General features: G+C 47.7%; 1 protein-coding gene across 4 annotated transcripts in view; it reads right to left on the bottom strand.

Moving 5' to 3' along the window:
- Positions 1-504: 504 nt before the first annotated feature.
- Positions 505-21,742, bottom strand: part of SRGAP2 (SLIT-ROBO Rho GTPase activating protein 2) — a 67,835-nt gene continuing 46,597 nt past the window's right edge. For 2 of the 4 annotated variants that reach the window (XM_026036033.1, XM_026036034.1), the window contains exons 11-22: positions 20,702-20,729; positions 18,774-18,804; positions 16,756-16,816; positions 15,935-16,012; positions 14,450-14,584; positions 13,155-13,260; positions 11,850-12,074; positions 10,699-10,778; positions 7,938-8,118; positions 7,360-7,506; positions 4,963-5,290; positions 505-2,970 (exon numbers count right to left, since the gene is read on the bottom strand). In XM_026036033.1, coding sequence (XP_025891818.1) covers positions 2,587-2,970; positions 4,963-5,290; positions 7,360-7,506; positions 7,938-8,118; positions 10,699-10,778; positions 11,850-12,074; positions 13,155-13,260; positions 14,450-14,584; positions 15,935-16,012; positions 16,756-16,816; positions 18,774-18,804; positions 20,702-20,729 — 1,784 coding nt within the window. In that variant the 3' untranslated portion in view covers positions 505-2,586. Of the gene's footprint in view, positions 2,971-4,962; positions 5,291-5,516; positions 6,198-6,272; positions 6,545-7,359; positions 7,507-7,937; positions 8,119-10,698; positions 10,779-11,849; positions 12,075-13,154; positions 13,261-14,449; positions 14,585-15,934; positions 16,013-16,755; positions 16,817-18,773; positions 18,805-20,701; positions 20,730-21,742 lie in introns of those variants that run through there. The other 2 variants (XM_026036035.1, XM_026036036.1) reach the window with 2 other exon arrangements.

Raw genomic sequence — 21,742 nt, 5'->3', positions numbered from 1 at the left:
TGTCTTTCCCACCTCTCCTGCAGCAAACGTTAGCGAAACGCTCATGGCAAACGTTGGTGCCCATGGAGAGGAGCTGGTGAGCTGCAAATTGGGGGGGGTTGAGGGTTTTTCCCCCGCGGTGTGCGCATGGGTGCGGGTTTCCTGCTGGTGCGCACGCGAAGGGGAGCTGCTCTGCGGGCCGCCTATTGCTTGTGGTATTGCAGTGTCCGTCACAGTGCGAGCGCTCCAGCGGGTGCCGCTCGGCCCGGCCCGGCCCAGCAGCGCCGTCCCGAGCGGCGGGGCCGCCCAGAGCACCGGAGTGCCACCGAGAACCGCTGCAGCAAGCCCGGGGCCGTGGGGCGCTCGCCTGGCGCCCGTGCTCCAGAGCCCGGCGACGGCAACGAGCATCTCCTCCCGCACCGCTGCGTGCGGCCGGACAGCGGCTTTAGAAACAACACTGCTAGGCATGAAAGTATAAAGAAAATAAGGCATTACAAACGAGTCAAAGGAAGGTTACAGAGATCCTGCTCTTGACACGGATTCACATTGGCCATTCGCGACCCAACACAAACGAAACAACAACAAGGAGATATCCCTACCTAAAGGAAATGCCAGAGAGTTCTGCCTGAGCGAAAAATTACCAGTTTGTTTGAATTCTGTTTCCCCAAAAGTACGAGAGATTCCGTGGTGGTGGAGTCTGTCAGAACCTGAGAGCAAAGTTCGCTGGTCAAACTGGTGGGATCTTCCCAAGAGCTGCACGGGGCGAGACCCGGCCGGAGCCACGCACTTCCCGCAGAGCTGCGGCTACGGATCCGCTCTGGAAAAACCAACAATGGAAACGGCCTCCCCAAAATCCTTCCATTCCCTTTCTTTTGGTGTCCGCATTTTTTTCCATACGCTCTTAATTCAGGGCACAGAGAAGTTGGTCTTTTTAAGTCACTCACTTGGATATGCTTCTTTTGCAGAAAGGGGGTAGAGGGACACAGGAAGAACAAAACCCACGTAACATCCTTAAAATAAGTCAGGAAAGTATGTTCATGGAAAAGTTGTTCTTAATAATGCATTTTTTTTTTTTTTTTGCTTCTTTAATTACTAAGTGCCCATTATAATGGCATTACACTCACAAGGAAGCCAAGTGGGAGAACCCCACAAATTTAAAAGAAACTCACCTAAAAAAGAGGAAAATAGCTTATCTTTGCCTGAATTTATGTGACGAACACCTAAGACGTGCAACTATTTAAGTCCCTCAGAGCTTGGGAACTCCGGGCTAGCCAGAAGCTTCCTCTCCTGCGGGACTGCAAGATCTTCGTTCCTGCTTGCAGCGGCACATGCCTTTTAGAAATTAAATAATCGAGGAGTTGTTAGCGTTCTGCAAACTCTCCGTGGCTAGAAAAGAGTCCTGCGAGCGGCTGAAGCACCTGCTGCCTACCGTATAAACAGAGGTACGAAGAATCCCCTCCGAGGTCGGCAGCTCCCGGGCAGGGCAGGGTGGAGGCGGCCGCGGCCTCGGGGCCGCTCTGGCGGAGCGGGGCCCAGAGCAGCTCGCAGGGGTCACAGCCACCGAGCAAAGCATTCGCGGCCAGACCCCGGGCGAGGGTGCAAAACTTGAGAGCTTGGGTTGAAGCTTTGCAGGGCTCGTGCCGGGGGTTTTGCATGGGCAAAGCAAGGACGTGTGCGTTACTCAGGGCACTCCTGCAGGAGCACACTGGCTCGTTTGCAAAAGTCCAACTGGTTTTACATTCAGTCTCCCAAGAGCATACAGCACAGGACAGCCTGCGGGCTGAAAATTACACTGAAAACCAAGGCTGTTTTCAAACAAGGGAGGGCAAAAGAGGGAAAGACAGCTAGATTGTCCATAAGCAACAACTGGGCTCTTTCTTATGCTCCTCACCCCCAGGAGCACATTTGTATCTGCACGGACACGTATTACAGAGAACTCCATAAAATCTAAGTGTTGCAGAGTAAACTATTTGTCGTGACAAGTGTCGACTAGAGGAGGGGGCTGAGAGCTTGGGCCCTTGGGCAAGGATTGGGGAGCAAAAACCAAAAGCAGGGGATGTCCTAGAATTGAGACAGACCTTAAGCACAGTGGCACCAGTGGGCAACGAAATAATGCACAAGAAACAGGCATGTCCAAGCTCCACCTAGCTAGTGGCACCAAAACATGCAGTAGACTAAAATCTATTCTATTGTTTCCCTGTGATAAATGAAACACAGAATATATAAGTTACTACACCAGTATTCAAAACATGACACCGCTGAATGTGTTTCAGCGGCCAAACACTTGGACAAGGCATCAACTAGAAACCACGATCCAACTCATCACGCTGTGTTTGCCTCCTCAGCTTCACAGTGACCCGAGGGTGGACTTGCCAAGCGTGGCGTGTCCTGTTCTGCCTTACGAACGTCACTGATGTGGCTACGTGGGGCGAGGCTTAGTTCCCAATATCTCACTCCCAGGAAGCGTTCCTAGCAGGAAGCAGCAGTTCACAACTGACCTTCAGCAGAAGTTCAAAAATGAGTTAAATAAGGTTTTTGACTGTCTCTTCGATATAGTCTCTTCATCTGAAACAGCACAGCTATATCCACAGTGCAGCATCGAGTTCATCAGACAGTACAGGACTTGTCAGCAGGCTGCTGAGACGCTGAGGACGCAACACCCGGGCTCGTGGCGCTAGTTTTGGGGAAAACTGTAGGTTTTGGCCTCGTTGCTGGAGGCTTGACCTGCGTGGCCATTTTGACCGACTTCACTGGCCTGAAGGTGCACGGGATGTCGCCGGCGGTGCTGGCGCTGCGCTGGAAGGGGGGCTCAGTGTCCTTGAGGATCTGGGCGTGCAGGGGGCTGGAGGGCTCCGAGGTGGGAGCCACCACCGGGGAGGTTTTGAGCGGCTCCAGGGTGTCGAGGACGACGTCCGGCGTGTGCTTGACGCTGCTCTGCCGCTCCAGCTCCCGCAGCTCGTTCAGAGCAGAGTTCATGGTGGCCTCAATGTCCTGCAACAGCAAAGGAGAAACCAAGTGAGCCCCGGAATGGAGACCAAAAATAAGCGAGTAGGAGTTGGGCAGAGCGCTGGGTGTCTGCTGCTCGACCTGCAAATGCCAAAGCTCGATACAACTGGGAGATGAAAAACCTGTTTTCTTTAATGCTAATCTGGGCCTTTAGTGATGCCAAGCCTCTCAAGGGATGGGATTCTGGGATGGATTTCGGGGATGTGCCAATTCCAGCGCAACGCTATGAGCACAAAAACACGCAGCTTCAAAAGCATTAGCACTGCCATGGGTACAGGAGATCCCGGAGGAGCAGTTCTCCAAGGAAGGGAAACCAAGGCTGACTTTTGAGCACAGCCGATGGGCCAAACGCTCTTAAAGCTCCGAAATCGCTTGGGTTTTGCTGCTGCACGCGGACCCAGGGAGGGAAGAGCTTGGCGGCCCGACTCACGGCTCGGCTCCCGGAGCGGGAGGGGAAGGTGAAGCAGGCAGGGAATAGTGCAAAAAACGTCACAAATCTGACCCCTCCGGGGCTCTCTCCAGGCCAAGATTTTACTTATGAAATCAGGGAAAATATGGAAAGTGCACGACAGTTAGGAGGTGGCGTTTAAACTGGGGGGCAAGGGAAATATTAACATCTTCTTGTCCTTGTTTGGGCTTTTGAGACTACTCTCCAGTGAAAACTGGAGTTTATATTTTGCTAGGAAGAGGCAGCAGAGCAACTGATTTTTGTCAACCAAAGTATTGGAAGGACAATGAAACATGAAGATAAAAATACACTATAATTTCATTAGAGCATGTGGGCTAAAGAGATGCATCAGGGCAAAATTTTCCATTTCCAATTTTCCACTGGAATGTGAATCAAATTGTCACTTGTGCTTTATTTCTTACTTGATGTTGCTACCTCGTCAATGACAATGGTGTTTAATTTTCACATATTTTCCCCCAGCTTGAGAAAACTACAGACTTCCGAGCCAAGAAAGAGGCAAAGAAGTGACTGGGAGCTGCCTTTGCAACCCGAGAGCCAGGCACTCCTTGGCTTTACACAGACCCATGGCATACTGAGAACAGTTGGTAGAGGCAAGCATGCATGTGCACACACATCCATCCATCTGCAGAGGGAAGATCCTTCAGGGAGCAGGGCAATCTCTAACATTCGTATCATTAGGAGCTTCTCAAAATCTCCAGGCCTGACTTTTGTTTTTTATGCTACTTGTGAAACCACAGGTGTTTGGATGCAGAAAGCACCGGGTGAGTTTGGGTTGACACCAGTCGCTGCTTGTGGTCTCAGATGCAATGGGACAGAATGGATCTTTGCAGAGGGGCAGTCAAAAAGCACCAAGAATTTACAAGCAGCGAGTTTGTGCCAGGCTGTACGTGCTTTGCTATCCTGTCCTCATGACAGGGCACTTGTCTAAATAACTAACTCATCAAAACTGGGAGGATTAGGGTGCAAAGCTGGTTTCTAATCACCACTCGTGGATGCTGAGAGCCTGTGAAGATGGCACTGTGCACACCACTGGTCAGCTCGGGAGCTTCTTGCTTTGCTTGCATTGCTACATCTGCTTCCAATGCCTGACACAGGCCGATCTGCTAAACTGACAGGAAAAAATGTTAAACTGACACTAAATACCTCGCTTCTCTCATGTCTTGAAGTTTGTATTATTTATTTTTTTGCTGACAGCTTTGGAATCCATGTAATTTACTGTATGGAGCGATTTTATTGTTGGAACTACATTTGAATAATGAACAAGGCCAAGATTTTATGGAGCTAGGACCTGACTAATTAACTTCACTCATGAAGCAGTCGCAGTGACTTGCACAAAGGGAAGCTAAAAGATTAGACTCAAGCTGTGTAGTAAGTGAAGGCTGCAGGGCTGGAAGGAACAGCAAGGAAGTTATAAGATTAATTCAGACTTTGCATGAAGGCATTTCATTGTACCCAGTAGCCTTAAGTGTGCTCCAACAACCCTTTAAGGTAGAATTCTCCTTTTTTACCTGTGCAATAACTTCAGGGTCCATAGGCCGGTGGTTGTTGAAGCTCTTTGACCTTCCTGCCGTCACAGTTTTCCGGATCTGCGGGCTCTCTATCCTGTTCTTCAGCGACGAGTGTCGGCTGATAGAATTGAGGCTGCCGTGGCCACTGATGGAACATTTATCTGGAACCTCCTTGGGAAGACTTTGGCTCAAAATGGGCTGAGATGAGGGTCTGGAACCCGCTATGGCTCCTGGGGAGGCTGGTTCTGCCAGTGAACTACCTAGCCCGTGGCTGTCACTTTGACGAAAGGCTCTTCTGATGCTGCCTGACTCTGGTTTCTTTCTTTGCCTTCAGTCACAAAAGCAAAACAAGTCAATGCAAGCAGGAACACATGGATGGGCTGTAATTTGAAGATATCCCCCCAAGACAACACAGAAGACAATGGGAAGACACATACGGATACCCAGATTACAAAGGCACCCAGGATTTTAGGGAGTCATTGTGAAACAGTAAATCATTGCATTTTAACACTTCTAACAACAAGATTCGATTTCTGGCTGCTGTGCACATTCACAGCAAAACCAGAAAACTCGGATGGAAAGCAACAGAGTTGGTCATGAAGTAAAGGTTTTATATTTGAACAAAAAAAAGAAACCCTCTGTGCCGTCAGCAGGTTTTGATGATGTGTTTTTATTACATTAGAAGAGCAGAGCTACAATTTCTCGACTGGAGGACACAGTATAAGTCTACTAAGCTCCTGGCCCAAGGCATCAAGTTGTGATTTTCTGAGACTGGCAAGCCAAGAACCCCACAGATAGTCTGGGGTCAAGAACCATTTCCAGTATGTGCTGGTGGTAGGAGAGACATCTTTTCCAGTACTTTAGTAAGACCGTGAGGCATTATCTATATAGGGCTACGGATATACCAAAAGATGATGTCAAATGGATGAGCTGGTCCAAACAATTTACTTTCTACCCCAGCAGCATGTGGTCTGACAGCATGATTCCGTTCAAATTATATAAAGGCCACGTAGCAAGAATATTTTATGCCATAGGTCTGAAGCTTGGCATCCATTATACAGGGAAGGATCCATTTATATATAGCACCAGCCCCAGGAATAACTGCAAGAAAGTGTTAACTCCAGTAGGACTTTGGCATCCAAATAATAATTCAGTGGGTGGCACAACTGTCATTGCGAAACCATCTGATTTAATTTTGCTCAAGTCTGTTCACACATAGGTCAGAAGATTCATTCCTAAAGAAAAAACAACAAAATGAGTCTTATGCTACTATTGCTAAATATCAGCTTCCCTAGTAAAGGGAAAAAATATGGAGTGGACATTACCCAGGCTTTCTACAGACACTACATACAACACTAGCAAGCAGCAGATGGTGAGGCTCCAGCACAGGTCTGTTCATTACACAATTTCTTCCATAACTGACAGAAGGACATACTTGAATGGCTCATACAATAAATATCATAAAGGAAAGATGAGATCCCAAACTGCTCTGTGCTGTTCCGCTGCTGTGCGTATCAGCAGAGCTCTGCTGACTCCCACAGCCTGAGGTCAGGCTCTGTGCAGGACACTAGCTCTTCCAGACCTTTCAAAAAGAAATGCATCTCTATTACTAACTAGAGTCTGTTAAGTTAACTGAAAGTTAAAAAATGTCCACTTCTATAAAGCTAATTAATATCTTCAGGGCACAAAGTGACCGAAATAATCAGAAAGATCTGGGGGAGAGTCTGCTCTAAAATAAAAGATCAAGACATTCTGTCTCTTGCTAGCTTAATTTTCCTGATTCATTTTAAATCAAGCTGACTGTTGGCTAAGGGAACAATTCCTCATTCAGCAGGTGAAGTTAAGAGAACGGGGAGCTGTGCTGTTTCACTGCAAGCATATGGTTAGTAACCTGCGTAAGGGGAGAGGTGCTGGAGACATGAAGAAGTGTTAAAGGCAAGATCGGATGGTGGGATTCACAGAATAATGGCAGTTAACACACAATGTGATGCTAATTGCTGAAGTCTGGCCCATAGAACAAACCACGTTAAATGTAAATGAGACAGAACAGGTCACAGGAACATAATAAGGAATGGGAACAAATGATTACAAGGACTCATTCCACAATATCCCTCTTTCTCGGTATGTTTATCTTACCAAAAAGGATGTGTTTGGGAAAATGGGGACAGATGGCACCTTAGGGACACAGAGGAGAAGCCAGGGGGATTTTAAACGACCACAGGCCACGTTGGTGAGAGAGAGGGAGGAAAGCACACTGCAAGCAAGTTAGAAGAGGTGGAAGCAAAGAGAAATGGTGGCAGTGCTCATTTGTTAACCTCTCTCGGGAAAGGAAATACTTTACTGGACTCGTCACCAAGATCTTTATAATTAAGTCAAATAATGCAAGGCTGTTCTTACTTGTTGATGTTTGCAAGGTAAATATCTGCGACGTGACCCCCACTTGGACAACCGGCACCAGCTCTGGCTGTCACTTTTTCTTCTGGTGGCTCAGAATTTATTTCTATTTCAGACTTCGGGCTGGATCTTTCTGAGATGCCATCCTCACTAGGAAGGAGAAGGAAGAGATTCACAACCAAAACAGTACCAACAGCACCGACTTTTGCATACAGCAGCACGTACGCACACACAGCTACTGTGCTAAAGGTCTTTTTCTTAAGAATCATTATATATCTGTCAAATCCAAGTGTCTGATCTCTACAAGCAACATGGGAGGTTGCAGCTCTGCATCTTTATCAGGCTGGCAGCACCAGGACTACTTTGGCATTGCAAAGAGGCTGAAACTTAACTTTTATGGATGTGGATGCCCGAGCTTTAGTGCAGCTCTGCTTTTCTTTTTCATGGGATTCCCTTCTCAAAGGGAGGATCACGGATGCAGAAGGCGCCTGCATGGCCTCAACATCCCAACAGGAATGCTCCATTCCACACCTGATTTTTAAGCAATCCCCTGTGCTGATGGACTCAAAACCGTAACGTACGTGTCTTGAACGACGATGTACTGATGGGGAATGAGGCCGTCGATGCCGTTGTGGCGTCCCTCCCACCAGTCGTCGGAGGCCCGCTGGTAGAGCAAGAGAGAAGCTCCCTTCTTGAAGGACAGCTCCCGGGCGGTCCTGCCCACGTAGTCGAACTTGGCTATCGCTTCTATGGGCTCGCACTCTGGAGACAGAAGGGGATAAACAGCAGTTCACTAACCACCGGGCTTGGGAGAGCAGGCGACAGTTCAAACCCACCACAACGGCGGGAAGCTGGAAAAGTCCGCGTGAAAATCGCAGGGATCACGGTAAGACTTTCAAATCCTGTCGCTAGTTGGGTCTAAATGCGCACTAAGCCAGTTCCCAACGCGAGGCTGGAAGCAGGGCTGGAGATGAGCTCAGCCACACGGCCCCGCTGGGCTCCGCTGGCTAATTACTCTAAAGGAGCTTTCCAACACAGCGGAGCGCTCCATGGAAACCGCTCTTCCTCGGGGAGCAGTCTTGGGTTTCTGTTCCTTGACAAGGCAAGACGCCCCATTTTGTTCTTAGATCTGCGTCAGCATTACGGGAGGCTCCTGGGGATAAGCGCCATCCTGAAGGCCCTTGGAGGCTGAGCACGAGCCATGGCGTTGAGTCGTTCTTGGGGAGAATGATTCCCGAGCTCTCCCCAGGGTGCCCCTTGGCTGGCAAGGCACTGGCTGAGCTTGTGCAAACGCCTGGGGCGAATCCCTCCGGAGGGCACCAGCACAAGCTAATCACAGCACTATTGCCACCCAAGGGCCACATGAGCACGGTGCATGAGCTCACCTGCTGCTGAGGCCCATCAGCCTCAGCATCTGCCCAACTACCCCCCGCAGCCACTTCCTCTATCACCACATCACGTAATTCCATCAAATCCAACATTTCTCGTAAGTCCACGGTCCAGGTGAATGGAGGCGGCAGCTCCCAATGTCCAGCATAGGCAAGGTGGGAAAAGTGTGGCCTGGGTTTCCACCTCATCATCGCTGCCTCGCTTCGGACTGCCCAGAGCTCCTGGCTAGCCAGTTCTGGCTCCTGGTTCCCTAGTTTCCTCTGTCGTATTTTGTTTTCGGAGCAAATTTCATCATAATATTAAAAAACTACAATGCTCTTTTCTGGGATTCCCCCTTTATTTATGAGGGAGAAGGGATAAGGATTTTGAATGTCTCATCTGTTTCATTAAAAAGTGTTTATTATTCCAAATAAGTGGTGCACTCAGGTTTCCTATGTTTCTAATTTGACTTTTAGGACTCTGGCCTTCATCCAGAGAAGTGATTTTAGACTCTCATTTCCAGTAGCTTTTTCCTACTACACTCCTGATCACAGAAGCAAGCTCAGAGCAGCAGGCCAGAGCCAAGCTGCTCTCCTGCCAGTCTGGGAATGGGGGCAGGAAAGCAGCAGCCCAAGCCCTTTCCACTCGCGCACGTGATTTAACGGGCGTCCCACATTCCTGTCTTGCAGCGTTACCAACTGCTCGTGCCTGTCTCAAAACTGCCTGTTCAACCACTCGTGCCGAGCTCGGGAGCGAGCAGCACAGATGCTCTGCAGAGAACAAGCTACCCCAAAGGCCGGGGCTGATTCCTCCACCCTCTGCTCCATGAAGAGGGGGCCACAGCCAGCAAGGTGGCTTTGAGTCCATCAGATAAGTTACACACCAGATGTGTTTGTCTTGATAGCCAAAACTCAACTTGGAATCAGCAATGGAGCTGGAAAAAATGCTCTTTAGTAGTTTTGTTGTATTTTCTGCAATGCAGCTTGTTCTCTGACTGTTCAAACCCTACTCATGCACAGCATCCGCGCTTCCCTGGTCACATCCAAGGAGTGCAGGAATGAAAAAAACCCTAAAGATTTCACTCCTAAATCGTGAGAGAGGCCCCGAGTGGCAGGAAGGTGTGTGCAGCACTTCTGATGAGCGAGTCCAAGGCACAACTGCAAAAAGCCATCACGAGTGTGCGAGGCTCCCGTTCACAAAACCTTGCTGCACTCTCAGAAGAGATAGAGGCCCAGCTCTCTCCTTGGGTTCCGTGCCAAACGCTCCCTATTTCACATGGAATATTCTGTGTAGGTTGCAGGACTCCATCCAAAACGCCTACAGACGTTACCTTGCTCAGGGGCCCCACGCCATCAGTTCCAGGGGCTGTAAAGCAGTGTCTTTAGGGTCTCACTGCTCCTTTTCCCATCTCCGTGCCCTATGCAAGCTCTTCAGAAACCCCGGCCTGGCACGAGTAACCCGGGGCTGTTAGGCCTGCTCTGCCCTAAAGCCCGGCTCGCAGCAGACAGCAAACCTTCATTTCATTTTGTCTGATCCCTTGAAACAGGACGGTGGGAGGCTGAGGCGCTGCTCTCGTGCCAAGGCTGCTGCAGGGGGGATGCCTGGCACAGCGGCGAGCGGCCGGGCTCGCCGAGACGCCGCCAGCCCCCGGCTCCACGCTGAGCTCATGGTTTCCAGCGCCGAGATCCCGCTCCGGCGCGGATGAGCTCAGCCTGCCGAGCGCCCAGGCGGGCTGCACCGCACCGAGCTCCCGTTGGAAAAACGGGAGGCTTCAAAAATAGACAGGCAACTGCTAAAAATCCCTGTGCAGTCCGTACCTTGTACTTCTTGGCATCAAATGCTGCCTGTGGCATTTCAAGCGACTGCTGTGACTTAAATTTTGCAGTTAACTTTGGATTTCAAGCACGAAGCACTTTGCTCCCACCCCTGCCACGAGTAGCTTCCCTAACGAAGGGATAAGAGGCTCTGCGTTACCGTCATCGCTGGTGTGGTGCTCAGCTGTGACGTCCTGAACAGAGTCTTCCGTGGAGGCCCTCTCCCCATGGGGACTTTCACTGCAACAGAAGGAAGAACAGGTTAAAATTGTTTGAAAAATGCTTTAAACTCGTTGGAATTGAATCTCCTCAGTCACAAAGGGCAGAGGTAGCCTGGAGACGAACACCCACATGGGATGTCCCCAGTCCCTGCATGGATGCACTTGCAGGCGTGCAAATCAGGGCACTTAAAAATGAAGTTAAGCCCTTCCCTGCCAGCAGGGCTGCAGATGCAGAGTTGGGAGCAGCCTTGCTCATCCTCCTCCTCCTCAGGTGGCTGCCTTTCCGCTAGCGGGCGCCCGGAGCGAGCCCGGAGCTAGAGCTGCTCGACAGCGAGCAGCAAAACAAGGCTCCCTCTGTCACCGGGGAGGCTCCACTGCTAAAACATATTTATTTTAATACAGGAAAATAACCATTTGCATTCCAGGGACCGGGGAAGGGGGCGGGGGAAAGAGGAGGACACGCTTCAACATTCCTCATCTTCAGTGGGAGGGATCAGTTTGGCCAGTAGAAAAGAAAACACCTCCTTTCCTTCCCCCACTCCCAACCTTCCACCCCAGATGACAGGAGCCGCCGGGGCTGAATTGCTTCCAGATGTTGCTCGGAGGCTGCGCACGCGGCCAGGCCCCTGGAGCTTTAAGCTGGATGGAAATGGTGATTTCGCATTCCTCCCTCCCCCATCAGAGCTGCCCTGAAAGCTAAACCCAGCGCAGCTTTCTAGGTTCAGCTGCAAGTGACCCCACCTCTGAGGCAGTCACTCCAGGCGGGCAGGAGAATGTCACCGGGAGAGAGAAAGGGCGAAAACAACAGTCAGATGGAAGCATTAGCAGTAATTGGTGCAGCAGCTTGGCTTTCACAAGGAAATGGTAGTAGCTACCATAGCAGAAAATGCAAAAAAAACTCTGTAAAGCCTTCTCCTTCAAGACAGGGGAGCACTTTCGTTAGTGGTGGGTCTCCAGAGATACCAAAGGCATCTTCTCTTTCCCAATACAGACTGTATGTGTCTGAATCAAGCCCCGGACATCACAGAAGGGCTATGACTACGGCACACTAATCAGAGCCTCAACACGCATCCTTTTTTTGCTATCATACCAGTAATCCTCAGTGCTTCCACCTCTGCTATAGACCGGACCCTCCAGCTCCCTTGGTCCTGGGAAGATGTTCTCGTGTTGGATGATGATGGTTTTGATCAACTCATTGACATGAGCCTGGCAAGACACTTGATCGTGACCTTCAGGCACGGACATCAACGTTGGCCCGAAGCAGATGGCCAGATTGTAGGGATCCATCATATTCTCTTCACTAAACTGAGATAAACTGCAAAAGACAGGAGTGAAGAGGAGAGTGAGACAGAGAACAGTAACCTATTTATAGCAGAAACCTCAAATTATAGCACAATTTTTGCAGCATTAAATCCCTCACAAGGAAAAGGATGAGACAACCATCTTCACGCTGCCAAAATCTGATTAACAAAAAGGAATTTTGTGCAGTTTTCTCTCAAGTTCAGATCCAAAATATGTGAAGCTGATTGTATCTTTATCACAGCCTCCACTAATCATGAGAAAAACAATTTATGTAGGAATAATATCTAGTCGTTAATGGCCAGTCTTGATTTCTTATTAGCTTATTTTAAACATGCAATTTTTGATAGGTTAAGTGATGATTACAAGTTGGAAAATACTATTCTAAATTTATTCTCACCTAGTGCTTGAAGGTGCCCAGACCTGGAAGTTTGCCTGACAGATTGAAGAGAACTTGCCACTGCTGAAATTCAGGGTATATTGATATCAGCTTTGCTCAAATCCCTGTTTATAGTTTAACCTTCCTCCATAGGTTTAAAATCCTCCCTAATGCAGACACTCCTTTCCCTTTGTTCTTGCTGTAAGATGACCAATATGAAGAATAGGAGCATCACGTTTCCACTCAACACCACCAACCTCAACGGCGAGCAAGGCGTGTTTAAATCCTGCTATGCTTCTGGCTAGGATGTTTCTCCTTTGTGCTGTCCTCAGGTGTCAAGACTACAGTACTGGAAGAAGCTATTGACCTCTTGCTGTCAAACTGCCTGATGAATCAGCCAGATGTAGCGGAGTGTTTAAAAATACAATAATCTCACTCTGCAGCACTCTCACCACTTAGTATACACGACCCCTTGCTGGTGTGGGACCCCACTTCCAATTCCCTTGTATCATTTTTTGCCCGAATTCCCAGCAAATTATGCATGTTCATTGCTGGAGGCTCAGAAAGCCAGCAAAACAGATGCAAGAATAGGCTGCAGTGACACCTGCACCTCGGTCTGCTGGGGCTCCCATCTCGTGCAGCAACGTTCAGGCTGGTTCTGCCATTCAGCTCACACCAAGCACTAAAGCAGGCCACAGGGCTCCTGCAGATACTCACTGATTGAGGAATGCAAAGAGGTATCTCATTACAATCAGAGTGGTCTTGGGCAAGTTCAGCAGGACCTTCCGGATGTGCAGCGCTCTCTCTTGCAAATTATCCATTGCTGGAAGGCAGGAAGAGCGCCGGCGTTACTAGACCATCATAGCCACATTTTGCCACCCAGCCCGAGTACAACCATCCACTGCGATGTGCAAGCCATCAGAGAGGGAAGGCAGCACAAGGAAGGAAGGGTCTGCCCCTTTCCTGGACGCCTGGCTGTCCCGACGTGGGAACGCGCGGGCTGTGGAGCCCTCCACAATGAAGGCTCTTAACACATGAACCTTTGCTGCGAGCTCCTTCCTAGCGTGGGAGCCCTGCATGTCATCTGCTTCAATCGCTCCCACACAATGGCTTATTCAAGTTAGCTCAGAAAGGTGGGTGTTTAAAGCAAAAAATATTTAAGACTCAAAGGCAGATTAGCATAGTTAAAGGGTGAGGCAAAAAGCTCTGTGTGCAGCAGCCTACTGAGAAATAAGTGGGCAGCATAAATCATCTCAGAAGAGCAAAGTCATTTGGAAGCAGATTTTCCTTTTCATATAATGTGAATTCAAGTCTGCAAATGCATTTATCAGGAGAAGAAAACCACAAATCATATTAGAAGCAGTTATCTTCTGCGTGGCTTCAAGGGCTGCCCCTGCGAGGGACAGGGGAGCTGTTCTCTGACTCAGAGCGATGCGGCGACAGTCGGGCCAGTTCAGCAGGGGCTGTCCAAGTACAAACACCAAAACACCCCCCCCCGCCCCAAAACCATTCTCAAAAACAAAGATTTTAACAACTGGACCGTGATCAGCCTCGTGTTCAAGCACCCTGTAACAACAGTCAATAAAGGGGCTCTCATGCTCACGGAGTTAAAAGGCAAATAATTGCCACCTTGCTGGTCTAACAGAGCATGCAAAAGGACGGCTGTAGATGTGCAGGCAGCAGAATTATGAACACGAGGGATAGCACATGGGGCAGCAAAACCCTGCTGGAGGTGCAGGCTTTGTGAAGGCATTTCTGGAATCTCTGAACAGAGGTTTTAAGATTATTTTTCAGATGGGAAAGTCTTCTGTTTTATTCCTTAAGCACAGAATGCTGTCACGAAGCGCTGTCTCAGAAAAATACCTGCTACAGCTCTTGCACAGTGCAGCCCAAAGCCAAATAGAGTGAGGACCGCAGGCTGTTCCCCATAAAGATAAGGGCAGGGGGAGACAGGTGGAAGATAAGGTTAAAAAAATTCATTCCAATTCCTTTCCAGATCTTTGTATACTTACTGACACAGGCAATCAGATCATGAAAGATCTCCTTAGGGAAGAGCGGGTGCTCCAGTCCTCGAAAATAGAGCTTCAAGACACCTGCTATTGAATCCATGTCATGGTCATTCTGGTCCCCTGCCAATGGATCCTCCCCTAAGGTACAAGTAGAAGGGAAAAAAAAGACAGCTCAGAAAAAACCAAAATGCTGGAGAAAAGAATCAAGCTGGAAGGTTGCAACTCAGCTGCAGGAAAGGATTTAAGCAGCACAAAGTCAATGCCAGCTAATTCAATGACACTAAAAGCAACACGGGCAGGAGAGCGAATTCCCTGCCCTGTGCATTGCTCTGAGCTCGACTCAGGTAGGGGCTGCATTTGGGAGCCACCACTGAGCGGAACGTAGCACAAGGCTGGGAATCTGGGCAAAATTCTCACCTGAAGCCTGGCTTGGACTCCGTGCTTACACAACAGGGCAACGAGCATGAGGCAGGCAGCTCATGCTGAATTATACTGAAGGGGAGGGGGGAAAAAAAGAGGAAAAAAAAGGGTTCTGGAACACTACAATCTGTCATTCTAGATGTGTCGCAGTTTGTCTATGTTATAAAAGAAAAGATGCCCGCTTAAGGAGTTGTTCCCTATGGAAAACTCCCTATCGGATATAATTAGATTTAATGATGGGGCAAACCTCAGACTGAAGCTATATATATCCATTATGTGACTGAAATTACCAAAGCTTGCCTATTATCTTAATAACACGCAGAATAATAAATGGGCCACTACAAACCAGCGCATTATCTATGATATTAACTGCCACCAAGGGTTCTGGGTGAAGTAATAAACTGCAGGGAGATGATTTGTCAGTTCTGTATATCATGTGCTTTATAGAGATAGGCGAGACGCAGCTTTAAAAAACAGAACTTTTTTCCTGCATGTTAATGCCGAAACAATGGCTGTTCTCTCAGGATGTCTGGTACTGTCATTTATTTTTTTAAAAGGACCTTTGAGGTTGATACTAGGGCTTTCGACCTGCAGCTTGTCATGCACATTCCCACTTGATCTGTTCTCGAGAAGATACGTCAAGAACAGTAGCTTGAAGTTTCTGCTCTTGGTCAGAGCTCAGTTTCAAGAGCATTAGATGCACGGAGCTGGTCCTCTAGCACGTGGCTCTGCGCACAGAGAGCTGCAGGGAACAGGGACGGGGCAGTCCTGGCCAGCAGGGCAACTCTCTGCACCCTTTGGTGCTGCAAACAGCCCTTAAGCTGTGGGACATGAGAGAGGACTGAATTCAGCATGTTTATTAAACAGACAAGGCATAAAGCCTAATGCCTTGAATATTCAATATTAATGAAGGCTACAGAAGTGCCTGGCGAGAGTCTCTTAAGAAGCTTGAAAAAAATTAAAAGAGGATACAGGAAACACACTTAAGCTATTTTGGAACAGCTGCTTTAACAAATGAATACATTTGGCAAGGTATTAATTGGATATACTGGAACAGATCCTTCTTACCTCTCTCAAATGCATTTTTTATATCGTTCACTTCAACTTGTGACCCAGACACTCTGAATATTCCTTCATGCTGCAGCCCTGTAAGACAATAAAGGGCATTGGTACAAACTGACATAAGCTAAGCTGGGACCTTCATCAACTACAGCACGATGAAGGAAACACAAGCAACACAGGCAAAGTATCTTCTTTTCAAAGCCATTTTCTCTTAAACATCCAGGCACAGGCAGATCATGGAAAGAGAGAACTCTGGCACCCCTGAGGAGAAGTATTAACCCTTCCTAGGATGCAACAGAACAACTTGGTTATAACTTCCATGCATTTTATCTTTCACCCTGGGGCATCTTCCAACCCAGGGCAAGTCATAAACTAATGGCATACCAGCCAGAAGTAATATATGGCTAACTATACAGTAAAACAGCTCATTTTTAAAGAGCAATACTGGAAAGGCCCAGAGCAAATCAGGCAATTGGAATGAAGCATTTAATTACCCTAAAATGCCTTGATATTTAGGATTCTAGAATAGCCTTTAAGACATTCCTGGGAAACAGCATGCATAAACAAAATCATTTATGTCATTTATCTAGTAGGTGAGATTATTTTAATTAATGGTCATTGCCATTTTATTGGTACATGAAGGACGAGCAAAATTTTCAACCCGGGTTCCAAGCGCTCTTCACGCAGGGAAGCCAAGACGACTCGACCAGAGCCCAGGTCCGTATCACTCGCGGAGGCCACTGCAGAGCAGCCCTGCCCAGGCCTCTCCACCTCTGCTCATGGGACACTAATAATCCAGGATATGATTTTTTGGTTTAGAAACTCACCGTGTCGGCTAATGAACCGTATGCAGCTCTCCACTACCAGCGGAATGGCTTGGTTGGAGTCCTGAGAAGAATTAAACAAACAACAGTCAAAACGCAGAGCCGAGGTCAAAGCCAGTGATGAGCATTTCTCTGCAGTGAACATGCCCACGTTTCTGTTTACATACAGCACGTCCTCCAGCAGCTTTGGGCAACAACTAAACTACACCCCAGTGCCCGTTCGCTGGGAGGCCGCCACGTCGCACCCGCCTCGGCCCTTGCTCTCGTGAAGGGCCTCCGCTCAAAACCACCAAATCCAGCCCATCGTGTCCCTGGCTTGTTTAGGTTTGATCCTTTCTTGTTTTAATGAAATGCCACAGAATTTGATCACAAAGTCACTATTAATAATTCCGCTCCTAATTAGCCACGGTCGGCGCTGAACTCGTTTCCTGCGTGCGCTCGAGCTCGGCACCAACCAATTAAGAGCCCTTGAGAAGCCAGGGAGCTCAACGGGCCCCCAAGGATCTGCTTTATTAATAAGCATCCGAACAGCATCATAAAGAGCCCAGGCTCATTCTCGAGTTTGACAAGGAGAATTCATGGAGGAGCACACGCTCTGGGTCCCCAGCAGAGATTAAAAATCTCGGAGCAGTTATGTTTTAAATGCTTAGGTCACACTCAAAAAAACCCCATTACTACCCCAGGCAAGTGGTTTCACGCAGGCTCCGGGGAGCTGCGGAGAGATCCAGGTGTTGCAAACAGATTAGGTTTTAATTCAGGTTTCCAAATCACAGAGACTAGTGACGTGTCAGCTCCACTCAAGTCAGAAGGTGCTTGAGAGACCCCTCCAAAGCTGCTCGGGAACCTGGCAATCAAAACGCACGTCTCCGTTTTTGCATAAGGAGGGGATGTTTCTGGAGCATAAATAGAGCAACGATAACTGAACTCAGAAATTCAGCTCTGCATACGATAGGAAATGCAAGTTTTCTACATCTCTGGCTGGATAACAACCAGTTATCAGTGTCAAAGGGAGAAAACCCTACAAATCACCCTCAGACACTTCCCTCCTCCCTCCCTGCATTAGCCGAGGTCCAGCCTGCAGCCTCCGGACCGCAAGAGGCGGCAGAATCCCCCGGAGGCAGCTGAAAACATCCCAAACATCCATTACGTTTTATGTGCAACGTATATTTATTGCTCCAGACGCAGGCAGGCCCAAGCGTTTCTGCCTGCCAATGCAAATGGCAGCAAAGCTGTGAAGCACACGGGCAGCGTTCCCTGCAGCCACATGCAATAGTTTATCTTGCAGCAACAGTGACTGCAGGGTGGAAAACAACTTACTCTCTTACTACTGCTTATTTTATTATTATTGCTTCCTATTTCCAGCACACACAGCTCCGGAAAAGGACAAAGCAGAAACCAAGGAGACTGTATGAAATGAAACTCTAAGCTACACTTGTTCTTTACAATATGCAAAAGACATTTAATTTTGCTTCTCCTCCAACTGAAAGGGACATACTTGAGCTCATTAGCTCGTTAGAAGGCAACAGATCATCGACGATGGCCAGGGAAGCAGGGGGAATAAAGCATGGCTGGTGTGAGCTTTTATTACAGGAAGGCAGAGCAAGCAGTTACAAGTTTAAGAGCATTCCAAAGGCACACAGGCCAAAAGAAGGGGACAGGAGACAGTGACATACAGCAGCACGAAGCCCCTAAACCCTGCCTGGCAAGCTGAGAACTTGCAGTGTTATTACACATGCCACGAGGAGCACCAGGGAGGCAAAGCAGTCCCATATATTCACCCACATAAACACCAGGGCAAAAGGAAGGAATAAATTTACTTGGAGCAGGAAAGAGCCTCTAGCAAGAGCCCTGTGCATGTGCCTTGTTGTGCGCAGCGCCCGAGAGCGATGCTCCACGGCAGGGCAGCAGCTTAAACACGAATGGAAATGCCCACATAAGAGCAAGGGGCACAGAAGCACTTTGCTGCTTTCCAGCCCTCTAGAACACACACACATTTTATCACCCAAGGAAAAGTTTATTACCTGCTTCCTTATAGTGGAGCTGCGCCTGCCACTGAGGAGATGATCCAAGCCACCCGTTGCAGTAGGAGGGAAAAGAAAACAGGAGAGACAAGTCAAGATAACCCTCTATCACCACCGAGCTTCTCATCTGATATCCCAGACTCTGCCGTTTTTGGAGGAGGGAAGAAGTCAGCTGAGTCAATCATAACGCCTTAGTCTCGTTCAATTTATGGAACTTCAGAAAAATTTTAAGTGCCTTTAAATCACTGAAATCCTGAAAAAGGCACGAGGAAGCGTATGGCTTTGACAAAAGACTATCCTTGACATTTCGATTCCAGCCATATGGAAATCTATTATACGAGGCTCCTCGTTCAAGAGGAAGTTTTGTTATAAATTGCAGGTAGCACCTCTCCCAAGGAGGCGTTTTGCAGAGGGAGAAGCACGTGGGAACGTACTGGTTTCCCACTGTGCTGGTGACAGCTGTCATTGTGGATTCTTTATTATAGTTTCTGATAGAAAATAAAATAAAATAAAATAAAATAAAATAAAATAAAATAAAATAAAATAAAATAAAATAAAATAAAATAAAATAAAATAAAATAAAATAAAATNATAAAATAAAATAAAATAAAATAAAATAAAATAAAATAAAATAAAATAAAATAAAATAAAATAAAATAAAATAAAATAAAATAAAATAAAATAAATGCAACAAACCAGAGCACCACCAGGCACTAGCCAGATGGGGCCTTTCCAGCTTGAACCATGATTATAGGTGATCTCATTTAGAATCGTGGTAGATGTTAATTGTAGTAAAAAGGGAAAGTCTTCCTTTGCCAGGACTTTCTCCTCAAATTTATCACTGAGGTTTCAAATTCCTATAGTTCCTGCTAAACACAAAGCAGGAGAGAGAATGGCAGAAAGGTCTAATGTATCATTGAAGCCAATTCCCTGCTAGGGCAGATGGCTGCTGAATTATAAATAAGGTGATTAGAACTGTGATTTTTAAAAAGACAGTACAATGTGTTAATTCAGCAGAAAATCCTGTTAGAAAAAGCAAAAACAACAAATTAGAAATTAAAAAAAGTAGGAAATCTGATTCTGTGGGCTGTCACAGGTAATAAGGTTACTTTAAACCATTAGCAGCAATGATTCTTTGATATTTAAAGTTCTTTCATGATGAATAATATTTGATTATTACAGATGTCAGGCTCTAATTAGGGCCTGTCAGACATGCTTTGCTGCAAGGAGGGTGAAAAGGAGGAATGATGCCGATGAGCAGCAATCACCTGCCTTTTGTTAGAACGGCAGGATGAGGCACATCCTCGCTCCAGCTCCTCGTCCCCCCTGGATCCATCTATTTGGAGAGGGAGACTCTTTGTGTTTAATAAAAACACTATCAAAATAAGCTTACTTCCGACGCTGCGAGATTGGTCCTAATTATAAATGGAAATTTAATTCTCCACGGCCTCTGGATTGCTGCAACCCAGCTCAGCATCAGAGCAAGACACTAAGGAACGGAGCTAGTTTAACAGCAGGGGGGGCAAAAAAGAAACCACACGAGACACCCAAATGCCTTTTTCTTTCCTTAGTTATTTTCACCCCAAATCTATGTCCCAATCTGTTTCCAGACCAACCTGGGCACGGCCAGAGCTTAGGGGCACACGGGTGCCAGCAAAAAATGCAGGGCTGGAGCAGGCACCACACCAAAGAAAACACCTTTCCTCGGGTGACCGGAGTCTGGCTGATTTATGAGTATCACCTTGCACTGGTGCAGATAATAGCAGTGATATTTAATGCCAGATTAACTAGCAGGAATTTGCTTCCGTATTAGCCAAGCGAATGTCCTTTTCTAATGGGCGTGTATGGGCTGGCATCTGATCCTGCTCAGCAGTGACCAATTTGTGGCAGTCTTTCCTTAAAACATGGATTCTTTGAGATGCACGTACCTGGCAAGGGAGCAGTCAGTCCTCTGACCTGTTGGGAAGACAGAGAAATACTGCATTAGGATGGGAAAATACACTTGAGTGAGGCATAAATCCTGCTTTAGGAAGGGTGGGACAAGCCGCGAGGAAGAGGAGCAGCCGGAGGGCTGCATCATTCCCATTCGGAGCGCGGGTGCCCATCGGGAAGCACCAGGAGCAGCCCGGGCTGCAGGAAGACTCTTTCTTTGGATAAAGTATTGTTTTTGAAAATTGGTTCCCTGCACAGTGTAATTGTTGACTTGCGCTGCCAAAAACCCAGGCTTGTCAACCCCTCCCGCCCTCCTCCTCCCCAGCGGGATTAGTAGGGAGATAGATGATACTTTAGAAAGCCATTCAGCAACACTGGAAACATGCAGAGATTTGTTAGCCCACAGCCTGACCGTGCTAGCATTAAGCTATTTGGGGCGAGAGGGGTTTAATGATATTTTCCACAAACATTTGCAAGAGCGACCATTAACGTGTCCCGACTTCGCAAGGCAGCGGCCAAGCCAGCGACTGCCATTAACACAAGCAGCATTTTTGGAAGCAGCACAACAAGGAAATAAGCAGGACAGAAAACTGGGAATGCTACAGGCCAGATCTTTTGCTGGAACAGATCATTAGCAGCGAAACCCTAGTGATTTACACCAGCTGAAACCCACCCTCCCTGCAGTGTCTTCCTGCTCCCGGGGAGATGCGAGAATGAAGCAGGGAAGTGTCTAATTGCTGATGGCTGAGAATTAGTTGAACACATCTTGAGAGGCGCGTTCCTCTCCCCACGTAGGGCCAAACAGTGCATGATTTGCATGAAAATGTTATTCCAAGGCAGAATTTCCAACCATCTGCCTCACCTCCATCATGGAATATTCATATATATAAATTACACGACTGTGGCAAGATCAAGGGGCTCCTATATTACAGTGACAAATACGTACAGTAGGCAGGGACATAATTGCCCATAGATAGGAAGACTTGCTGTTATTTTCATTACTGGAAATCGGCCTCTTTAGATTAAGGTAATTTGCA

The sequence above is a fragment of the Nothoprocta perdicaria genome, unplaced genomic scaffold (assembly GCF_003342845.1).
Source record: "Nothoprocta perdicaria isolate Ctin4 unplaced genomic scaffold, notPer1 scaffold_170, whole genome shotgun sequence".
Classification (NCBI taxonomy): domain Eukaryota; kingdom Metazoa; phylum Chordata; class Aves; order Tinamiformes; family Tinamidae; genus Nothoprocta; species Nothoprocta perdicaria.
This window is presented reverse-complemented; position numbering and strand designations above follow the sequence as displayed.